Below are 15,117 nucleotides of genomic sequence, written 5' to 3' on the forward strand. Positions count from 1 at the left end.
TGACAGTACCACTGACTACACCCGTTGCTACGCCCTACACATCGGAGTGCCGACGACAGTACCTTCACAATAGGAGGGAGCGGGGATAGAGAGAGAGAGAGAGTGAGAGAGAGAGAGTGAGAGAGAGAGAGTGAGAGAGAAAGAGAGAGAGAGAGAGAAAGAGCGAGCGAGAGAGAGAGAGAGAGAGAGAGAGAGAGAGAGAGAGAGAGAGAGAGAGAGAGAGAGAGAGAGAGAGAGAGAGAGAGAGAGAGAGAGAGAGAGAGAGAGAGAGAGAGAGCAGAAAACGAGAGCGGGGCAAGAGGATGGGGAATGAGAAAGAGAGAAAAGAGGGCGAGTGTGTGTGTGTGTGTGTGTGTGTGTGTAAGAGGGGGGTAAGAAAGAGCAAAGAGAGAGGACAGATAAAGGGGCAGAGATCAAGAGGCGGTAGGAACAGCTAGGGAGGAACAAGGACGTACAGCGCCACAGAGATCATATACAGAGGAGGAAGAACAAGGAATAGAAGGGAAATACAGGGAGCGCGCGCGGGAGAGCGAGAGAGAGCCTCACATTTCGTCATGCCCCATATAGTCGGTACGGCCCAGTGGATATGGGCAAAACATCGGCCGTGAGAGAATCTATAAAAGGTCTAGCATGCTTGAGTAAAAAATAACCTATAAAACGCATGCCACTAGTCACTGTACAAAACGCCGCCACCGTACGATTTCATCAAATTAGTAGAAAAAGCTGATCGGGCTGAAAAGGCCTACCTGTGAATAGATCGTCACGATACCAAAGGGCTCTCATTAAAAGGTAGTGCAGAGTTTCAGCTATGACGACATTCACGTGCCTAGAGTTCTTTCGTATTCTCGGGCATGCTACAGGGCTATAGCTCACTTTCTCGTGAGTTCGACTCCAACTCGAAGAATAGGCAGATAAGTAGATGCATGAGTAATTAATTCCAACACTTGCGCAACCAACAGCGACTCATCACTTTAACTGCTCGTTAATGTCCGCCTCCCGCACAGTCTGACAGATAAAGGACCCGGAGACGGGACTTGGATTACAGACAGGGAAACACTCCCGTCAGTCCCGTGCGCCGTACCTCCTTTCTGTGTGGCTCCCGGTTTGTTTGCGTCCGGAGGTGAGTGACGTGTGCGGGAAGGAGAGCGCCTGCTGCTGCAGACGCTCACATTTTTTTAACGAAATATCGACTTCGAAGTTGCGATGTTATTAATTCACTAATTAATTTTAATCATGCCGTGATGGGCGCAATAAAAACCGGTGATCTATAACATGCAGGGTGTGCTGTGTGTAACAGAGATCGCACAACCGACAACGCCCGCCCCACAAGTAATTGACTGCAAGTGTGAGCGTGGATGTGCCAACACGACAAATTACCAGCGCCGTACCCATGCATGAGAGAAACACGCAATAACTTCAGCATTTCATACGGGCAAAACATTGAGTAACCCGACACAGCGCGCGGGAGTCGTCTACCGCAAAAAAAGCCATTGTCAGCTTTTCGTCGGCCAGATACCGTTCTTGTGAGACAACGAGCGATTTACATATCACCGAGCCAGTGAGAGACGACGAATCGAGAGAGAGAGAGATGTACGTCATCGAGGCGTAGCAGCATCCACGCGTCGCATTCACGGAAGAACATCCCTAACGTTCCGCGCAGTCACAGACGCAACGTGTCTGTAGTTATAAATAGCTCGGCTGTTCTGTGCCCCGCAATGCGTTAAAGCCGAGGCAATGAAATCATCGTGTCGACGCCAACATTCGTACAACATTTTGCAACATTTTCTACGGCGTAATCCGGTCGGATTCCCCCATCACGACAGACGCCGGAATCCTACTACACACCCCCACCAGGGTCAGTCAGCCGGCGAGCCACTCGCCCTGGCGATTCTCAGCGTAACTCCGAGCCAGCAATACTTTACAAGCATGCACTACCACGCAAAAAATTATTTACAAAGGGGGAGAAAATATCTGCAATCGCACCGCCACGCGCGGCCCAAACACCTGGTGACAACTCGTACAGCTTGGGGGATCTGACTGCACCCGCCTCCACTCCAGCTCCTTAGTCGCCTACCCACCGTAACCGTCGGTGTCAGACCCCCCCCCCTCCCGCTCACCGCAGACATCGTAACTAAGGGACAGCACCGGAATCGTAGAAAATGATATCGTCTGAAAAAACGTCGTCCGTTTTCCCTTCTTAATATCTACGAGGAAAATACTCTGTGATTTTAATCGTTAGCAAACTTTTCCCTACATCCGCCATTAGAGCAAAATAAATGTGCACACATGGGGGGTTATTGGGGATTTTTACACGCCCCACTGCACTGGTCTCATAGTTGCACCTGCAAATTCTCAATCTCCCGACCACACGAACAACGGAGTTTCTCCGGTTACTTCTACGCGATAGCAGAACACATCACCACACGCACGTATACACTTAATAAATAAATTTTGTAGCAAAATATTCTTGCATAGGGTTCGTACAGCCAGCCACGCGCTCCTCCCGGTGGCTCTGCTGTGTTCAGCCCTTGATTCGATCTGGCACAAACAAATCAACCCCCGACACTGACTCGCCGTGCGTCTCTGTACAAAGGTGTGCGACCAGGGTTATCATCGGCTGCTAACACTTTGCCGTCGTCTTCCTGCCCTGCTTCTTCATCTGTTTTTCGCGCGCCTTCTGCTCCTTCTCCTCGCGCTTTTTCTCCTTCTCGAAGCCGGCCCGCACATCCTTGATCCTCTTCTTCAGCTTCGCGCGGTCGTTGCTGTCCGTCACACCAAGACTCTGTAATGAACGAGCAGCCGCACATGAGTTCTACAGTAGATCAAGCTGAATCTGCCTCCTCCTCTACACCCTTCAGCTGTAGCCTCTTATCAAACCACCCATCCTTACAACGCATCCCTTCTTATAACATCAAGACTCTGTAATGAACGACCTGCCTTAATGAGTTCTACAGTAGATCAAGCTGAGTCTGCCTCCCCCCTCTACACCCTTCAGCTGTAGTCTCTTATCAAACCACCCATCCTTACAACGCAGCCCTTCTTATAGCATCAAGACTCTGTAATGAACGACCTGCCTCACATGAGTTCTACTATGGATTTTGCGAAGACCAATACACCCCCCAAATACACCGATTTCCAACGGAACACCTCCCTAACCACGTCGGCCACACTAAATTTGAGTTCGATAACTTTCTTTAAACGTATTCGTGACGGATGCCGAATTTTCTCAAGTGGCGTGCTGTACTCGACGGTGACGACAATTGGTGGAAATTAGCTTCACATGTCGCAAGCTTCATATCGTAACACTGAAGCCATACAAGCCGCAGCATGCCGGAGCACGAGCACAACGTTCACACACGTCTACCTAATCGCCGCACTACACTGCCGGTAATGCGATGAGATTTCCCAGTAAGCATGTCGCGATGATAAGAAAAGTAAAGCAGCGACGTCTCAATGCCATAGAAATCCGTATTGATTTCATCCTCGCGCGTGTAGTGCGCAGTTTCAAAAGGGTCGACTGCGCAAAAAAAACCTCAGTCGACGGCAACAATGATTATCACGTTGAATAGGCCGATGAAGTCGCAAATAGGCAATAACAGCCGTGTTATCAGTAATAACAGTAAACATGATGGAGAGGGAGGAGTGAGGAAGCTAATGGAAGGAGGTGGCTATCGCGTGTGAGTATGGGAAGATTGTATCAGACAAGGAACACAGGGGTCTTTCGGGGAAAGACTGTGGCAGGGGGTACAACGATGGTGGTCTCGTGACATGGGTATATTCATAGCGAAGGTAAGCAAAGGGCAGGAATGAGTGGTAGCTGTCGAGCTGGAAGCAGTAGGAGGTGAGCTCGGTGGTGGTAGTTAATGAGCAGGGAAGGGTAGGAGACTAGCTGGGAAAGAATAAGTGGTGAGCTTGGAGGTGGAGTAACTGAGGATTAAGGTGATTAATAACCCGAGGGTGCGGTAGTGGGCTGGTAAGTGGAGGAGGGGAATTTGGCACCAGGGGGAGGATGAATGGATAGGATGAAGATTTTTGGGTAAAAGCGACGAGAAAAATATGGGCAGGGGAAGGACGTATGGAACTGTTTAGGTGGGGATGGGAAGACAGGTTAGGTAAGAGAAAGGTATGAGTGACTAAGAGGTAGATAGAATTATGAGATAGCAGGAGGAGGGAAGAAACATCATGTAGGGGGAAGGAAATGATCGCTTACTGATAATTGGTAATAATCCCATTAAAACATCAAACGTTAATGATGCCTCCCCACATCAATCGTGTCATCACCATGCAATTTACTTGCAATTGTAATTTCACATGTATGTATGCCGGGCACATAAAATTGTTTAGGATCACCGTTTATTCTGAGCTTTTTGCCCAGAAAGCAGAGCCATCCAAACGAATGCTATAAACAGTCATTTGTATTTGCAAGTCTGCGATGCCGGAAATGGCAGAGTCACACCAGTTAACCACCATTAACTGCGGCGAAAGACGATTCTCAAATTGTATTTTCATTGACGTAGTATGGGTGTGATATCTACAGTTTCCTTTTCAATGCCAACTCACAGTTTCACTTTTAGTAATATCCAATCCGATCTTTACTGCAATTTACCACAAACTAGTAATATTACACATGCTGCCTACTCTTTGTGGTTGGCAAGCATGTTTAATGACAGGAAGTAAGTACAAGGTGACCGTCATACGATGCTGACCTTTAGTTTGGAGCTGTCCAGCATCAGGAGCTGATTTCCATCTACATTTTTCCCACTGAACTCGGGGATGTATTGCTCCAGCTCAAGAGCCATAAGCCACTGGCACACCTGCGCCACTGACCAGTCAGTGACCTTACACGTCGTCCAGTTGTGACTCTTACGATCCTGTTAATGAGAGAGGACACGTGTCGCTGTTAGGGCAAGGTGACGGCGCTTAAGAGGTATAGCTGTTATTCTCACGAAGCCACTTACACATCATTATCATACACTTACTCTTCGCACATCAGCAAAAAGTAGATTTCATGGTCCTTTAAAAAAATTAATTGTTGTAAACATTATTTGTTGTTATTAAATTGTTGTATAAATCATGTAAATATTTGCATTAATTGGAAAAAAATAGTTAAATGGATAAAGATAGAAAAATACAGAAAACAGGTAAATAATAAAAAAACAGATGGTATTCGATCCAACGACCTTCAGGGGCGGATTCAGACAGTATTTGCCGTATTGGGAAATACGGTCTAGATTTCAAAGTGCCCTTCGAAATTTTGCGCTCACTGTGGGGTGGTGTGCCCGTTTTGGGCGATGTGCCCTTTAAATCTGGAAAAATACTGTCTAGCCTCAGCCCTGGAACCGGCTCTGACCTTTGAGCCGTGACACCTGTGCTGTACGCGTTCGGCTATCCAGGCTTATTGGGTTTCTAGATTATGGATGTGCCATGAATATGACAACACTGTGACGTCATTGAGGCAGTTCAAGAATCCATGTTTAACCCTCCTCTTGAGGGTCAAAAGGTTATCAGACACTTACTCTTCGCACGTCAGTGGAAAGCACATTTCATGGCCCTTTCAATAAAGTGATAAAAATGGTAGGTCAGCGCTGAAAAAAAAAAGTTTTTCACTCTGCCCATTAGGCCATGTCCTCAGAAAATGTCTAATATCTGACCTTTCCCCCACTCCCCTTTGACCTGTGACCTCCAATTTCTCACTGGTGATGGGTTTCCTGCCCATCACACTATACACCGAATATTAAGAGCATAGGTCGAGCCATTAAGATTTGTGCCGCAATTCCGTATTTCCTCCTATACCTTAAGTTAAGGGGAAATATTCCCCCTCCGTTTACACATCTTGACCTTTGACCCTTGACCCCCTCAAATTTGTCATCCTGAGTCCTTTTCACGACTCCCCCCCCCCCACGTCCCGAATATCGTGATCGTACGTCGAGCGGTTAAGATTTGTGCCCAACTGTTGACGAACGGACGGACGCACGATCATGCGAATCTACAAGCTGCATTTGACTACGTCAGATGAGCTAAAAATTATTCAAACATCGAATACCAGAGAACTACTACACGTAAGCAGTATATGTGTGTACTCACAGCATCACGACCGGCGTAGCTTCGGCTGCCACTACCACTATACTCAGACATGTTGAGCATCCCTCCAGCTATCACTCCTTGCGCGGTCGGTATCATGCCTGCTATAGAAACAGCAAGGTCAATAATATACGCTAAGAATAACCCATTGTTATCATCAGCTAGTACACATGGTGAAAAGCCATCAATCTTAGTGTTCACACGCAACAATAAGTGAAGCCTATTATTATAGATAAGGAATCTTGAACGTTGGCTACGTTAACATTGTTGATGAACTGGTGTTCAATAAACTAATACATCAAGCACCAGAATGCAAAAATTCTATATTCCGAATCCAGAAATTACAACATTAACCTCAACCGGTCAATAACGTGTGATAATACGAGACACCATACGTGCACACACAGACATACCACTCTTCACACTAGCACACATTGACCCCACCCATCTGCACACTCATGCACTCACACGCACGCGCGCACGCACGCGCGAGCGCGCACACACACGCACACGCGCACGCACACGCACACGCACACGCACACGCACACGCACACGCACACGCAAGCACATCCACCATGAATATGCTACTGCACCAACGCATGCCATCTATCACATCTTCATACGTACCAGGAGCAGCAGGCACTGTATCACTGGTCTCCAACTTATTGCTTGATATTAAGATGATGTTGCCGCTGTCGCGTGATGATATGCTGCTGATTGAATCCTGTGAGTGATGACCTTTGGCAGATCTCAGCTCCTGCAATGTCGGCGCCTGGAACGTCGAGTGTCTCACCTCCTAGACAAGGCAGTGAGATGCAAATGAACAAACAGATACACAGGTGCCTATACCTGCTCATATGCAGGCATATCATGTTGCAGTACATTATATCTGGATACACATGTGCAGCACTTTTTGAGCACGTTATATGCCTGTTAGCGAGAGGTGGCATAATCGCACGTACACCCGCGCCATCGCCACGCACTAACCAACACCTATGAGACCCACGTGAGGGCCCTAGACAAGACGTGCGTGAGATCGAGACAACGAACTTACCTGTGAGCTCGTACTATCCTGCTGCCCGTGAAACGTCTTGGCCGGTGACTGGCCAGCAGGTGGCGCCACGCCACGCTCCGGGGAGCCGCTGCCCGGCGGCTGCATGCCGCGTTCTAGCGAGTTGCTAGTGAGGGAGACGCTGCGAGCCGGTGGAGGAGGCTTGGCTGCAAGCACACAACGTACGTGCTGTGCTATGTCGGCGGGTAACACGCGTAGATCACAGTTACCACACGCACTTATCTCGTCTTGTCTCATCTTATCTTATCATAGCTGTGTTTACCATGATTTCAGGTTTAAGAAGTTTTTAGCCTCGTTATTACGATTTATCTTAATATAAGATTGGACAGGACAAGACAAGATAAGATAACTTATCTTATCTTGTCTTGTCCTGTCCGATCTTATTTTATTTGATCTGTCAATCGTGATTTTATATTGATCTCAACCTGTTTATAGAGTTACTTTGCAATATCCAAAGCTGCCTACTAAAATATAATCGGTTTTTCAAAGTCAAATGACTGTAACGAAATGTTTGCAATGATTTTTGTGTAGCCCTTGAAATGTGAGCGTTTTTCAGCAAGTATGAGAACAACTGCCTTCGAAATTTTGTAGGAAGCTTCTTGAGTGATATAAAAAGCATAATGGCAGCATGCAAGTGTGTCACGCCAACAGCCAAGCAAAAAGTACAACAGATTATCCCTACACGTATGAGACACGAGGATTGATAGATGTTGAATCTCAATCAGTCTTACCACCTAGTCTTACTCGCTTGCAGCTTCCAACTATACACTCGTGCAGAGAACAATGGCCTTGCAGAAACAAGTGTTTTACCCAAAATAATGTGAGAAAAACGTTCAGAAAACAACAACCCGCCACATGATTGCCATCCAATAATCCCGTGACAGAATAAATCATGCCAAACCGATTTACACAAAGACGTACCATAACGAAATCATCACCTCAAAGTACCGCAGTAAGAGTGCTGCTCGGTAATAGATGGACATTTGAAAATAGATCAATGCGAAGGTTTCAGCAAGACGAATTCGGGCAGGTTGAAAAGCGTGAACATAAAAGAAGAAGGCATGCGTACGGATGGTTATCGTTACTGCACCTCGTCCAGTGTCTGGCAGTGAGCTCGTCTTCTGCTGCACACGAAGTGGCACGGGCGACGACCCCGGTGACACGCGCACAGCGCCATCTACCACCGACTGCTGAACCTAGAAAACACACGTTAGAACATCGGGTATTAATTCCCAATCGTTAGATATATTGTATGGTATTTATAATACCATATAATTAGATATTGTCACATATATTACGTATCAAAACTCTGTCTATATGAAGTTGTCTATCAAAACTTCGCGCATTTGAATTTGCGCAATAAAACTCCATGTCTATCAAAATGCTGTGTCTCTAAATGGTTCGAAGTCTGGACCTATCATTCATTACCTGTTGCTTAGACAGCAGCTCTGCCATAAGCCCTAGTGGGAAATGCCTCTCCTTTGGCGAATCTTCTGCAGGTCGCTCCGGCTCATAGGATGCAACTGGAAGCCTGTGTGAATAACCCGACACGACTGTGTCATCGATGAACGCATTATCATCCTCCTCCTCTTCCTCTTCCAGGTCCTTGTCTTCTGCTTCGTCTTGCCGCTTATCTTCCTGCTTTCTTTCCAGCACGGTTACCACCTCAACCACCTCCTCCTCCTCCTCCTCCTCCTCTTCAGTTGTCTTAACGTTGCCGGGCAATGGCGAGGTTGGTATGGGAGGGGGTAGATCTCCAACCTCCCTATGTAACATAGTGATGACAGAGCGATTCAAAATTCACATCTTCTCCACCAAGAGAACAGTAATAGCTACTATAATGACCAGAGACAGCGTTGCGCTGTGTACTTGCTCTCCGAAATGAAATTATCATTTAATATTAACAGACTCCTAATTTGACAGACTAAAAATGCTCCTAAGCCCGAAATGTGCTGTTACGCATCAACGTGTGTACAAGTCATACACAAAGGATATCGATGACCCTATTTATATCTCATCGCGTTTCACTACGGCAGCTTGGCACTGGCCTTGCATGACAGACACTACACGTTCGTCGACTCAGTCAAATCAACAGTTATTCTCGTGCAATTTACACGGCAGATCAGCGCACACTTTCATGATAAATAAGCCATGTTACAACATAGCCGCATACAACGTGCACCCACTGGAGTGGAATCACTTGTCAAAGCCTGTTTACACTCCGCGCAGGAAACACACAAGCCCCAGGCCTGACCGCGAGCCAGCCTATACGCAATTAGGAGCACCAATCGTTTCGTTATCGCTGCGACAAAAATGCGAAAGTGCGGCTAGTGAAATTTTTATTCGCGTTCGCGCAGATACGACGCGCGCCACTCACTCATCGTCGCGTAATTCCTCGTCGACTGGCGTCTCGTTCTCAATCTGCACTTCATCACCGCTGTCCGACAGCTACAATGAGCACAGAGACGAAAACACGGTGAATGAGCTAATCCATACCCTCGTCGCTGCGCCAACGACGACGATGATGCGTAACGACGGCAAGCGCAAAAAACTCATCCGATCGGCAGATTTTATGATGTTACAGAGCCCAAGGAGGATGCACATAGATAGTGGGCACTTATAAAACCGTCTGCCGCGTGAGACCAGCTATTACTATTGTAGGGTAATTGGTGAATAAGTAGAGTTGTCATATTTATTATAATAATTTAGTTAGTGCTCCAAATTAACAGAAAATGATTTATAACTATTCCACACGTAGTACAATATGGCGCCTCCCATCATATAGCAAGTAATAACAGAATGGGTTACCACACATTTCTATTAATACTATGACTGTTTCCATTTATATAGCAATATGCTGCAGCATCACACAATTATCAAGCAGTGAATCCATTAAAATCATCTTATTTAGTCTCAGTTTTAAGATAAAACAATATGGTAAGCTTCAGCTGAGGCAACTTGTAAAAGCACTATGGGAGTATAGCAGTGGCAAATCCCTTCAATTACCAGTCTCTCGCTCACTTCCTTCGTAAAATTGCCCGATTCTATGAGTAGATTAGCAATAATGGTAAACTCGCGACTAATACAACCGTTCAGTTCTTGAGAATTGCAGGTTCGACACGAAGGAGGCAAACCTACTTACGTTATAATTACACCTTTAAAACCCTGGGGAAAGATATAAAGCAAGAAACCGATCAAATCCAAACTAATGGATCCTCAGACGAAACTCTCAGCCATGGTCATGTACTCAACCACAGCAACCTCACAGCCTCCCACCACACACTACCAACCACAGCAACCTCACAGCCTCCCACCACACCGGGCTGCCAATTTCACTGCCGACTGCAGTGCTTAGCGTCGGTCGGACTGCAACGCGACTGCCTGTGACCGGCCGCCACTAGTTGCTCGGCGAATAGAACAGTGGGCAACTGGACGCAACAAGTCGCTGCCGATCGCTTCCAGTTACTCGAAATCGGCAGTTGCTTCAGTCGAGTCGCTCGCCAAGCCCGACAATGAGCCCCCTTTATTATATGCCTCGGACCGACTCACCGAAGTCGTCGACTTCTTCTTCGAAGGCAAATTTCGGGCTGATAGGCTACGCTGAAGTCGCCAGCCTGACCTTTCGACTTCTCAGCGGACACGCCGCGAGCACGAGTCAGTTTTTGGCCACGGCGCGGGTTAGGTCTTCTGAGACTTGCCGCTGCTTGTGTTAATGAGGACCGGGGCGGCGGGGCGGAAGCTTTCTACATCTGCAAGCAAAGCCACATTAGTTTCAAACTCACGCAGACACATCACCATGGCCGCGGCCAGGCTGGCGGAGACGCCGTGCATGTTACGTGGTTGTGTTAGCACGCAACACACACACACGTTCACGTGGAGCGACGACGACAACTACCATGCAACAACTCACGAATTTAGCACTCAGCTTTTTTTTTATATTCAGCCAGTCGTCAAGCTAATGCGAGGATTGCTTACGCACGTTGGGAACGTGAAAAAAGGAGCGATCACACGTCAGCGCGAAGCCAGGTTTAGCTAAAGTCAAGTCAACATGCATCATGCAATTTTACAACACAACCTCAATGTTTGAATGCGGAATTACATTCAAAACCTTTATGCATGTCCTACCCGATATCAAGTCTTTATAAAATTGGTTCTATTGGCTGATCTATTGGGCGTACAACGAATAACTAATTTAATCTACAATTGGTGTTAGTATGCTTTTATAGCAGATACATCCAATGCTGGTACCATGTCATGCGTTAAATATTTATATACAAAAAAACAACTATCATTAGATTAATAAAAACATCATTTGCAGTTCCTCACTGCACCGCCCACCACCTATCCGAGTTTTCACATTCTCCTCTCTACCAACTCCCAAAACATGCAATTGACAACAAACTCTATTTTGCAAGCAGGCACACATTAATTTGATATTGTATCAACACTTCTAGTTCTGGGGCTAGCATCACATGCGTGGGGCTACGTGCTTTGGCGCCGTTTTAACAGGGACTGGAATTGTGAGGAAATGTCTACATCTGCCAACAAAAACGCACACAAACATCACGTATTAAATAATTAGATTTCGTTCAATTCTAGTTCACCGCACCTCCTCTGCTAGAGTCACCATTTAAATATTTTATTATTTTCAAGTCCAACAACTGGTCAAAACATACACGCTTGAAATAGTTGTGCCAGGTTACTTCAAACAGGTAAACTAGTAAGGGTATACATGAATTACTATGCAACCACTACAATCACTCCACACTCAGTAAAACTCTCAACTAACTAGGCTAGGCTACATATAATTTTCCAGGACAAGCAAATGATCAAACAATGCATATTGCTGTAGGCTTGGAGTAATCATTCACACACACACAGCTTCTTTCACTTTGCATTGCTGTAGATCTTGCTACTGCGGATACAACGCATATTGCATGCTTGTAGGATATGTTCTGTATTTGCGTCTTGTAATAAACGTCGACTAAGCATAAGTTATGACGACAGCTTCTTCACTCTATCACTACCAGCTTTCCACTGCAGGAATATACTCTCAACAAGCGCGGTCAATCCTAATCAATTCACGACGTCGTCGCGACAACCCGGAGAAAAATTCTGTATTTCGTAGGGACTCAATTAGTGCCCACACACGCAATTTAAACGACCACGATAACGACGACTCGCTTCAAAGAAAACGCCATTTGTCACTGTTCGCGATGATCGTCAGCAAACGCTGTGCGTACGTGCATGTGTGCGCGTGCGTGCATATGCGTGTGTGTGCGTGCACAAACGTGCCTTGTGCGAGCACGTTGTGCACGAGCCGAGTGTGTATGTGCGTGTGTACGTCTGCGTGTGCGCGGCCGTCGCAGCGGGATGGTTGATGAGGCAACAATAGTGAGTTGACTTTCGAAGCGAGCAGGGCGACGGCTTATACGGCTTCATGTGGAGAAACAGCTCGATGTAGTCATCTGATCTGACCTTTTCGCCCAACAGCTAGTAGGTAATCTTTAGCAGCTGATTTTCGTGGACGATAAGATTTCTTTTAGAGGATTGCTCTCCGCACAGCTGTACTGTGCTGCACACATCTACCTATTCCAATTTCAGTGCCTCTATTGAGCTCCACCAGGACCCGTATCACACTAGTTTCTCACAACACACTACTATGCCGTAGGATGGTTACTAGCGGTTGTTCTAATACCTGGCCAAACGAAGAACCACGGACTGCCACACCATCGCACAAGTACACTACTATAGGTTGGCGCCACATTCAGCTACCGTAATGCTTCAGCCCAATGGAGCACCATTGCTATAACGCACGAGAATACACACCGCGGTTAGGAAGGACGGTTACTTGCAGCAACCCTAGATACCCAGAGCGACCAGAATCGTACGTCAATATGACTGCATAAGAATACAATGATTAGTGCGGATATCCCCCTCCCCCACTACTCAATCTGAGCTGCCACAGCGATATAACAACACTATATTGATCACGCCAAAAGCCGAATGGTTCGCGAGCACATCGGCTCTCTTCTCGCCATTGGCTCGCCAATTCAATTACAGTACGAGCGACGTCGATCAATTTTTAAAGCACGCACATGATTGCTGTTGTATAGTGATGCGCGCGCGCTCTGATATATGCGCGAGTTGCTCGTGTTATCGACTGCTTCAGGTGTATACACAACACATATGCAGAGGTCACCGCATGTATTTATTTGCCTGAGAGCACAAGAGCGTTTAATACAGCATATCATCATGGGCACGAACACGATGCCTATCAAAAAGTTAATACAGCAACGATCACCGCTCAACCGTCAAGGTGGTCGCCTCCCGCACTGCCGTCTTCCAGAGCCGCACAACAGGGATTACATCTCGCCAGTGAACATTTAAGAGGGAACAATTTACACCGACGACCGTCAACGCGATCGTGCGGTCTCGTCACTCGACGAGGGGTGCCAGGACACATCACACGCGCGCGTCCGCTGCCACGCCTACGATCTGAAAACACGGCGCGCGGGCGTGCACAGCGCCTACGCTAAGCACGCGCAGCGTCCCGTGGCCACGCCCTACGTCTTAACACGCGCGCGTCCGTGCCACGACCTAGTCTAACACAGCCACGCGCGTCCGTGCCACGCTACGTCGTAACACCAGCGCGCGTCCGTGCCACGCCATACGTCTTAATAGCGCGCGCAGCGCGTCCGATAGCCACGCCTACGTCTAATCGACACACGTCACGGCGTTCCGGTGCCACGCCTTAACGTGTAAACCTGAACTGATCCAATCACGCATTGGGTTACGACACAGAACGCATTTACTTTAACTCCGCCCGGTGTATCGAACGATTCTTATAAAAGCGCTCCGGGCCACGCCTACGTTCTAAACCCACGGCCTCAGCGCGATCCGTGCCACTCTACCGCTTGACAATAAACCACTATACTCGCGACCCGACGAGCCGGAACTCCGATGCTCGCACAGCCTACCGTCTACGGCTGATACGTATGCTCGCTGTCTAGCGATGGAAAGACGCGCACGGGCTGCAGTGCGACCTGGATGCGGCTAGAATCACCATGCTCGGTCTGGATCTGAAATGTCAACGCTTCGCCGCGCACACTACTCTGGGATCGTGACTCTCACGTAGCGCCTTGTCTGATGAACTAAGATGTCACTCCGACCGCGCGCACACCTACCTGGGGGCTGAGCACATGCTCGCTGGTCTGGAGATGTCAACAGCCGCGCCAGTGTGCGCACCACTAATGTTTAAACATCACCGGCCTCTTCCAGGCATCGGTGGCAAGCCATGCGCGACCTTACTGGGTGATCACATGCTCGCTGTGTCTGAGATGTCAATGCGACGGGGAGCGGCCACCTACCTGGGCTGATCACTATGCGTCGCTGTTCTGGAATGTCAACGCGCTGACGTCTGAGCATGTCAACGCAACTCGCTCTACGCGCGCATCATCCTACCTGTGGCTGAGTCACCGTGGCTTCGCCTCTTGAGATGTCAAACTGCCCTTATTGCGCGCAACCTAACCCTGGCGGCTGATCACCGTGCGTCGCCTGTCTGAGATGTCAACGCACCCTGCGCATTCTGGGACACTGATTCACGTGCTCGGCTGCTGAGATGCAACGGTCGCCGCAGCGACCTGGCCTCGAAATCACTATGCCTCGCCTGTCTGAGATGTCGCAATTTCGCGTGCGCAGACTGTACCTGAGCTGATCGACGTGCTCGCTTGGTCGTGAGATGGGGCAACCGCACGCGCACACTACCTGGGGCTGATCACAATGCGCGCTGTCTTGATGATGTCAACGCGTCTGCGCGCACAGCCTGACCTGGGCTGATCATCGGTTGCTCGTGTCTGGCAGATGTCAACGCGCACACGCGGCACACGCTAGCCTGGGCTGATACGTGCTCGCGGTCTTGACGATGTTCAACGGCCTAGCCATTCGCGCCACTAACTGGGACG

The 15,117-nt window shown here is 48.1% G+C and overlaps 2 protein-coding genes across 2 annotated transcripts in view; both read right to left on the reverse strand.

Annotated features, from left to right (window-relative positions):
- Positions 1-1,209: 1,209 nt before the first annotated feature.
- LOC106821010 lies at positions 1,210-8,810 on the reverse strand. The gene is made up of 7 exons (XM_014825644.1): positions 8,582-8,810; positions 8,244-8,349; positions 7,136-7,299; positions 6,709-6,877; positions 6,085-6,185; positions 4,707-4,871; positions 1,210-2,782 (listed from the first exon to the last, which is right to left on the reverse strand). The coding sequence occupies exons 1-7, from the start codon at positions 8,606-8,608 to the stop codon at positions 2,621-2,623; spliced, it is 894 nt and encodes a 297-aa protein (XP_014681130.1). The 5' UTR covers positions 8,609-8,810; the 3' UTR covers positions 1,210-2,620.
- LOC106821009 (neurabin-2-like) overlaps positions 8,783-15,117 on the reverse strand; it is a 25,753-nt gene continuing 19,418 nt past the window's right edge. Inside the window, exon 16 of the mRNA XM_014825642.1 lies at positions 8,783-8,918. Coding sequence (XP_014681128.1) covers positions 8,812-8,918 — 107 coding nt within the window. The 3' untranslated portion in view covers positions 8,783-8,811. The remainder of the gene's footprint in view (positions 8,919-15,117) is intronic.

Source organism: Priapulus caudatus, unplaced genomic scaffold (assembly GCF_000485595.1).
Source record: "Priapulus caudatus unplaced genomic scaffold, Priapulus_caudatus-5.0.1 Scaffold55, whole genome shotgun sequence".
NCBI lineage: Eukaryota > Metazoa > Priapulida > Priapulimorpha > Priapulimorphida > Priapulidae > Priapulus > Priapulus caudatus.

Coding starts and splice junctions, on each gene's coding strand:
- LOC106821010 (XM_014825644.1), bottom strand. CDS start 8,608: ATGGCAGAGCTGCTGTCTAAGCAACAG. Junction 6,878..7,135: donor AGGATAGTACGAGCTCACAG/GTAAGTTCGTTG, acceptor TGCCTTGTCTAG/GAGGTGAGACACTCGACGTT. Junction 4,872..6,084: donor GCTACGCCGGTCGTGATGCT/GTGAGTACACAC, acceptor TCTCATTAACAG/GATCGTAAGAGTCACAACTG.